Here is an 8127-nt window from a genome sequence, read left to right as displayed (position 1 = left end):
AGTGTCAATATAGAAAGGTTTAAAAGGAAACCTATCAAATTTGGGCTCTATGTTGAAAAAAACTGTTTTAGTAGTAATAAGATTGAGCTCTTAAAATTAAATACGCTTATTTTTTTATATTAAATGTACACTTTTTTTATAATGAAATATGTACAATTTATATAAAATATGTGCACAAATATACATAAAGGTCTATTTTTGCTATTTTAAAAAACTAAAATATTATTTTATGCAAATTCCCCTATCAAATTGCCACCTCTGTAAAAAAACATACATTTCTCAAAAAATTATAAACAATATACTTGAAAGCAATAGAATCTAGATATCACAAAAAAAAAAATTCTAAACAATACAAATATTATACCATCTGTTAATAAATTTAAAAAAAAAAAAGAAAGGCTAGAACTACCAACTTTGCTTGAAATCTTTGGAGAAATATCTAATATATTTGTACCGGATGAGAAAAATGTTAACTGGCTCTATTAATCCCATACAAAAATTCTACCATATTCCGGGAGACAGTAAAGGTAGCAACGTTAATTCTGAGGTTATCATCATACATCTAAAGTGCCACAATAAGGGAACTTCTTGTGAGTTAGATCCACTTGTAAATTTTTATTTCAAGAATAAGTGGGCTTCCGAACTATTTAAAAGAATAGATGCACCTAAAGAGGAGGATTATTATAATTCATGATGCCAAACAATTTTCTGGATTATTTGGAGGAAGATCCAATTTGTACTCGACTAATGTGACTTGTGTGGCCCTTCATACTTAACACTCAATTACACACAAATGCTTATGGCAGGCAAAAACCTCTATCCTGGTCATGAGAACTAGTGCTTCTAGCAACTTACAATTAGCAGTAAATCTCATAGTTGTGAAGCTTATTCTTGCTTATATATTTCCGAGGAATAATGGAATCCTATGGTGGCGAGCAAACACTCGTAAATTCCAGAGGGCCTAATCCAATTACCAAAAAAAAGTTTCAAATGGTTGCCCTAACATTTATGAGTTAGCATGCAATCTCTAATAATCAAGTGGTTGCTTTGCAAATTGATAATAATGCAATTGTCTCTATTCAGCAGAAGGCATATCAATTGGAGAAAGCCATTTCGGATCCTTATGTTATGCGCTTCCTCTAACATTCTCATTAGATTCAATGAACTGCTGAGAAGTAGACTGCAGCATATTGAGGTACTTCTGACCGTGAAAGTTATTCTACTTGATGGTATGAATCATTACTGTAAATTATATGAATCTTCAATTCCATGCCAGTTTCTAGAATCCATTGCGCCTTCTTTTCTTTCTGAGATTTTTTTTCTCCTTTTTTAGGGAAGATAGAATCCATACTTTCTAACAATTTAAGATAGAATCCATACCTCCTCCTGGAAGAAAAAGACTCACTTATCTTCTCAGTATAGTTGGAAATGGAAAGGAGGTATACAAGAAACTAATAATGCCCATGAACTTGCCAAAGAAAGAAAGATTTTCGTGGGCATTTCTGAGGTCTAGCCCCAACTGCCGAGAAGCTTCCAATTCAGCCTTTAGTTCATTGTTCTCCATTATCAGCTACAACAATTAGTATGATTGAATATACAGGTTAGGAATATTTGTGTGAAAACTAGAATGTACAAGAATATAGAGAGTTTTTACCTCTTCGACAGTTTCTTTCAGCTCTTTCACAGCTTGATGAAGTGATGAAATAGTTTGGCTGGTAATGTCATTGCACGCTGAGTCAATGTCTTCAATAGAATCAGGATTAAAGAAGATACCTTCCAATATAAACAGTTCCTCCAGCAATTCCACATCTTCCTCATTCAGATTCTCCCTTAACTGATCAGGTAAACATGTTTAAAGTAGATGTTAATTAAAGCAAGAAAGGACATAGAAACAACTGATATTTCTCATCACAAACCTTGTCCAATATTCTGTCACGTGATTCATCATAGACTTGACAATCCATGATTTGCTTTGAATTATCTTTCTCTTCAATAGGATCAACTCTAAGTGGAGTCTTTATGAGCTTTGTTCTGCCAAATGGAGACATTAAAACAAAATATATTTCTTTGGGTAGTAGAAATGGCATATCATGTTTCTTAAACATGCCTAGTTCCAAAGCGTAGGGTGGACAGGCTTTCTGGAGCATTTGAAGGACTAGGAGAGCAGCAGCAAAGCAATGCAGTCCTGGAATTCCCACCCTGCAGTGTAAAGGAACTTATCAAACCAACTGATGATTGGCAAGAAAAATGAAGTAAAGCTTGACTAACCAATGCATCTTGAAGAATGCGGGTGAGCTTTGAGTCACGGTAGGGTATGTGATTTGTTTTACCTAAAGTGCAGAAATGTTGGGTTAACTGAAAGAGTATGTTCTAATCGGTAAGTGGAAATTTGTAATTCCTGCTGCCATTTTTTCTAATTGTAAGAAAAGGCATTGCTTCTTTTACCAGCTGTTAGTGCATTGATAACATTGCCAAGAGCTGAGAGGGACTTGTTAATGGTCTTTGCCTCATCAAGAACTCGTCCTCCAGCACCAGTTTTCTCAACTTTCTCAGAACCAGCTAAATCCACAAGAAAAAGTTTTCCAGTTTTCCCCCTGAAAAAAGTTTATATGACTTTCTTTATGTCAAGAATCATTTTGACAAGTTGCAAATGATCAAACTTAAAATTGCAAAAGTGTAAGCCTGTGACCCACGATGACATAATGACATACATCTGAAAGTAAGGACAATTTACATTATTGTTATCTTAGATTACCACAATTACCCTTTCATTGTAATAGGTGTTTTTGCTCCATTGTTCAAGTTATGTCCTTGCATGAGGTTTTCACCTCAAAGAGGTACTAATACCACAATTCAAGTTATTATAACAAGCAGCACATGTTTCACAATCCACTACTTTGACCTACATTACTATTTTTTGTTTCTCTTCATAACAGTTAAGAGTTTAAGCTTAAAGCTAAAAAGTGGTAGTCAAGTAATTGTCCGATCCTACTATTTCTGGTAGAAGAGAAGTGTTTTCTGATTAACGCAGTGGTTCAATAGGCTAATCTAACTAGCCGATAACATTGTACTTTAACATATTTAACAAATTGATTTCCAGAAAGATGGGAAACTTTCAAGGTTACTTACATAATTGACACAAGCTAGAATAAGCAAACAATATTGACTTTTCTAATACATATTGCTTATGTATATTACTACATCATACCGAGAGAAAGAATTATGTGGAAGTACTATGTAATAAAGGATTATATCTTATCAGGGCAAACTGTGATGGTTTTATGACACAAAATAGATTTGAAACTGCCTAAAATGCTCATTGTAACTACAAAAGAATTCCTGAGATAGGATGTAAATACAATTCTTATTTGATATAGCTATCTGGGCAAGTATTTAAAAATTAAGAAACAGTTGCTTCTTCTATGGATAGTGCGTTAACCTGCTATCATTATGGAATACATTATTGTCATGAGTTACTAGTTACTACATTTATCTGAGTGATCCACAAAGGAAGAAAACCACTCTTTGCCTGCCCCTACATCAATGAGAGGGAGCCAAATACAAAATGCTAAGAGAAAATTGGGCTCGAAATAGGAAAGATAGGTCTAGAAGGTTAGGTCACTGCATCTAATTAAACTATAAAAGATTGTACCTAGACATTTACAAATATAACCAGCTGTAAGTTTTAAATTACAAGTAAAGAAAATGGCATGGAAGGTATCAGGAAGTCAAGTTCTGAAACAAGTGATATTTTACAGTATCAAAGTGAACATATATACAAGCTTACCTCTCATCAGCAGAAGACTCCTGCTGGACAGAAAATATGTACAAACAATGGCTTCTACTGCTTGCCAAATTCATTTCTGTAATTGTTAAGTCCAGAAAGAAGTATTTAAATAAGGAAAAGAAAAGCGGTGCACCAGCATAATTTTCCTGTTTTCAAATGGCTAACCCAGCAAAAGATAGGATACGTGTTTCTCCAACAGCTCTATTCGCAATTCCATGCTGCAATTTATTAAACATCAGTTGGTGATCTCCATAAACAATGTACTTAAAATCAATCAAATATATTTCTTACAGAAAGGCATTGTAGGGCTTCCGAAGAGTTTGATATGGAAATCTGAGAATGGAACACCACCAAGTGAAAAAGAGAAAAAGAAAACCCAGAACATGAATTTTCTTTATTTCTGGCATACGAAATTTGTTTAGCTTACCTCTGTTGCTCCAGAAATATAAATGCCTTGTTTACCCTCCTTAATATGAAGGTTGTCCTTAGATAAATCAAAAAGGTCCCTGGCAAATAGCAGAGAAGAGTCAACTAGTTCTCTCAGAGTCATGGTTGAGTGTATGAATGCTAGGGGAGTAAAGTGATGTGTTATATGCACTTGGGGAGTCAAAGGATTTAATCTCCTTAAGAATAGGAAATCTATTGAGTCGAACTTTGAAATAGGATATCGACCTTATTCTTTCCATATAGATCTCCACCTGAAAAACATTAATAAACTTAGACTGGTGAATGGTTCCACATAACCATCAAAAAACTATGGCAGGGTGGTTTTAATACCATCGACAGCTTCACTGTGTATGTACTCTTGTCTGTGAAGGATTTTATACATTCAAAGAGCTCATCTACAACTCGCTGAAGCAGTCCCTTTTTACGCTCATCACATTCTAAAATATTTGGGCCCTGTTGTGTGTGTGTGTGTGTGTGTGTGTGTGTGTGTGAGAGAGAGAGAGAGAGAGAGAGAGAGAGAGAGAGTTTAATGCATCGTCCAGTACAAAGTATACGCATTAAGGAAATCAGAATGGTTAAGTTTGTTAATCAAGAAAAGTAAGAATTAAATATTCATCACTTGACCTCCATGCTGTAAGTTTTCCCAGCACCAGTCTGTTCAAAATACAACATTTAGAAGTAAGAGAGTCGTGTTCTACAACAAGTTAGTTCCAAAATATATAGTTCTAGAAATAGAAGAATATTTTTTTCAAATTCAATAACTTTTTGTGTGACGAATTCAACTATTTCAATAAACAAATATCTAGTTTAAAGGTGACATTAATGAGATGTAGAAAAGAAAGTTTATCTATGAAGTTACTGGAGGGAAAACTAAGCATGACGTATTTCAGGTATATTTCTCTATGCCTGTCTGTAACCATCTTCTATACAGTTTGGAAGACATTCAAATGATTGAACCAACACCAGGTTTATCACATAATTGAGGTGAGGATCCTGCACCACGCTTTTTGGAAAACATGATGAAACCTATTTCAAGGCAAGCACAATTGTCACTTTAGAAAAGAGGCGCCTTGTAGATTAAGAAGTTGAACTACAACCAAGAAAGATCTTTGGCTCCATCTTGACATTCAAAGGAGTTTAATATCTTTCTATTCAAATAGGTTTCTTATTTAGATCAATCTAATATATATCTATGAGCCAATTTCTAAATGGATAGTGTGCAGCTACTAATTCAAATGCAGAGCTATTTTTCTCACTTCTCTCAATCTACGTCACCGTTATTACATGCATCTGCACAGACCTCCAGAGACACTATGCTTTTTGTAAGTCCATAACTGTATCCAAGTTACTTCTGTTTAAGTCCATAAAATTATTGTGTTAGAATGTTTACATGCATATGAATGCTGACCGTTTCTCATGCACAAGTCCACCATAGCACAGACTCAGTACATGGTCCACAATTAACAAGAAAGCACTTCAGCACTAACTTGTTTAGCTTCAGTTACATTGATAAGAATATATATATATATATATATATATATAAAATAACACACACCACACCTATAAGTTGAAATGTCACTAAGTCAGTGTCTAGTTCTATTTTGAGAACTTTCTTAGCCCAAGAAGGAGCTTATTACATGCAATACTAACATGTGGAGCTTAGAAATCTGGAAGTGACAATGGGATACACAAATCAGAACTGTACCCAGCAAGCATTCAGCATTACAAGGATTAATTATTATATCATTTACATTTCTTGGATATTAAAAGAACCAAATGCGCATCTTGGAAGAATTTAACCCAATTACATAATCCAACAAATATCTAAAGAAAACCAGTAAATTGTTCTTCATCATTTGCAGCCAAAAGAAAAAAAAGGGAAAAAAGAACAATAGTTCAACCATTTGTTAGGTAGTTATCAACTAAGAGTCGCCAACCATTAGTGTTCATAGAAGTATGATATATTTTCCTTACACAATTGAGCATATAATTTCAAAGATGTATGTCAGAAAATACCGTAACAGACAAGTTGGCCGTTCCTTGTTCGTAAATTATATTACAAGAAATCATAAACACGCACATCTGGAAACACCCATTCCACAAATGTATTCACAAGGCATATCATTCTTCTCAGTTATTGCTTAAAAAGGAAGAATACAAAAGCATCAACTAAAGTAGTTTCAGTCTAGCACACCTGGCCATAAGTAATGATGGTTCCATTTATTCCAATAAGGGCATCTGTTAAGAAACATTTAAAATATTCTCAATCATCAATATACTCCGCACAAATATTGAGAAAAATGAATTGCATAGAATATGCGGAATAAAGAAAGAGAGAGCTCAAATGTTTATATTCAATAAAACCTCCAACAATAGGCATTGCAAGAAAGTCGTAGACATCTGATTGCTCAGAATCCTGATAGAACACCCTATCAAAGCAAAAGGTAATGTCTTCTTCTTTCTCATCCTACCACATGTAAGAAACCTTTCCATGACCATTACATTCCGCAAAACATGAAGAATAACAAATAATTTGTTTGTAAGCAAGGGAATAAAACCTTGAAAACAAAAGACTTTACATCCAAGCACTGGATGCACACACTGTCACAATGAACTTTCCTCTCTCTTGAAGTCAGTGGCCTGAATCGTACACAAACTGTTATATTTGACATTCTTTGACTTCAATCTGTCCAGGGTTGTCAAATATTATCAACTTATTAAGGATTTCAAGCAGATTTCATATATATCAAAAGATTTATCTTGAGAGACCTATAATCACCAACTTATTCAATGACATCACCAACGAAGCTAGGAAACCATATTATAGAAGCTAAACAGGAATTCTAGATTTTTGTCGCTCATAAGATCACTAAATGGAGTACGATTCACCAAAATGTCCAGCTAAATCTCCAATCTACGAATTAAATTCCCAATACCACCAATTAAACAGGTTTAACAAGCATAGATCATATTAAATGAGATTCGCAACAATCAGATTGTCACTAAACACAATTAATTCGTACGAGAAAAATATAAAATCGTCTGAAAGGTATGGAACGGAGGAACCAAAGAATCAAAACATGATCTATCAATATGCCGAAAAAAATTTCAAATTCGAGCTTCTACTTCCAAAGACCGGTACTTTGGAAAATCTAAGGCACCGATGTCTGAAATCTACTGAAATTTAAAGGAGAAAAGATGACACGTTAGGAACATATCCTAAAAATGAAAAACAAGCAGTATCGAAATCTTAGGTATTAGATCGAGATCTCTTACAAAGAATACTTCGTCGGAGATGGCAAAGAGCATTCGATCAGCTACTGGAAATTCCGAGATGGTGAATTGAGAAGCGATGGCTCTCGGGACCGTATTTATAGTACCCTTCCACCAGAGAGCGGGAAGAGGATAGCTCGCTCATGGGAGGAATTTTGAAAGACCGAATTAACCCTATACTTATTCTAAGTCTAAATTGCTGGTGGTCCAATTTGATATGGGTATGTTATATTTTACATCCAAACTTAAGCGAAAAGATACATAAAAAAATTTAAATATTTTTGGAGGGAACTTTTACATCAGAATAGACATCAAAGTGTTAAAAAAAAAATCTCCTCCGTACATTGAATTTACTCACCGTATCTCATTATTCAAACTTATAACAAAATACATTTCTCCCTCTCCTATATTATAAGCTTCAAATCTTACTTACCGTCTCTTTATTATCATGAACTGCCCTTCAAAAAAAAACGATCATTGAAGAAAATATCTTGACCATTGTAAAAATACGGTGGAAGATTCACAATTGCTTAATTAATGCCACAAGGGTACATGGTAAATTAATGACTATATTAATGGCAGCTCAATTTTTCACATTAACCTCAACCACAAGAGAAGAA

The 8127-nt window shown here is 34.2% G+C and overlaps 1 protein-coding gene across 2 annotated transcripts; it reads right to left on the bottom strand.

The window, feature by feature from the left end:
* Positions 1 to 1277: 1277 nt before the first annotated feature.
* Positions 1278 to 7674, bottom strand: LOC140801059 (kinesin-like protein KIN-1). 2 transcript variants are annotated; one of them, XM_073156058.1, is made up of 17 exons: positions 7511 to 7674; positions 6793 to 6920; positions 6599 to 6701; positions 6429 to 6472; positions 4859 to 4888; positions 4565 to 4687; positions 4460 to 4485; positions 4215 to 4293; positions 4079 to 4120; positions 3972 to 4005; positions 3788 to 3863; positions 2446 to 2594; positions 2269 to 2330; positions 2108 to 2199; positions 1917 to 2031; positions 1655 to 1834; positions 1278 to 1570 (listed from the first exon to the last, which is right to left on the bottom strand). In XM_073156058.1, the coding sequence occupies exons 2-17, from the start codon at positions 6904 to 6906 to the stop codon at positions 1406 to 1408; spliced, it is 1434 nt and encodes a 477-aa protein (XP_073012159.1). In that variant the 5' UTR covers positions 6907 to 6920; positions 7511 to 7674; the 3' UTR covers positions 1278 to 1405. The 2 variants fall into 2 exon arrangements, with proteins under 2 accessions (XP_073012159.1, XP_073012160.1); XM_073156059.1 differs by lacking the exons at positions 6599 to 6701; positions 6793 to 6920.
* Positions 7675 to 8127: the final 453 nt, after the last annotated feature.

The sequence above is a fragment of the Typha latifolia genome, chromosome 14 (genome assembly GCF_019914945.1).
Source record: "Typha latifolia isolate L0001 chromosome 14, TyphaL0001v2, whole genome shotgun sequence".
In the NCBI taxonomy this organism is placed as follows: Eukaryota; Viridiplantae; Streptophyta; class Magnoliopsida; order Poales; family Typhaceae; genus Typha; species Typha latifolia.
The sequence above is the reverse complement of the archived record's forward strand: the minus strand, read 5'-3'. Positions and strand labels throughout refer to the sequence as shown.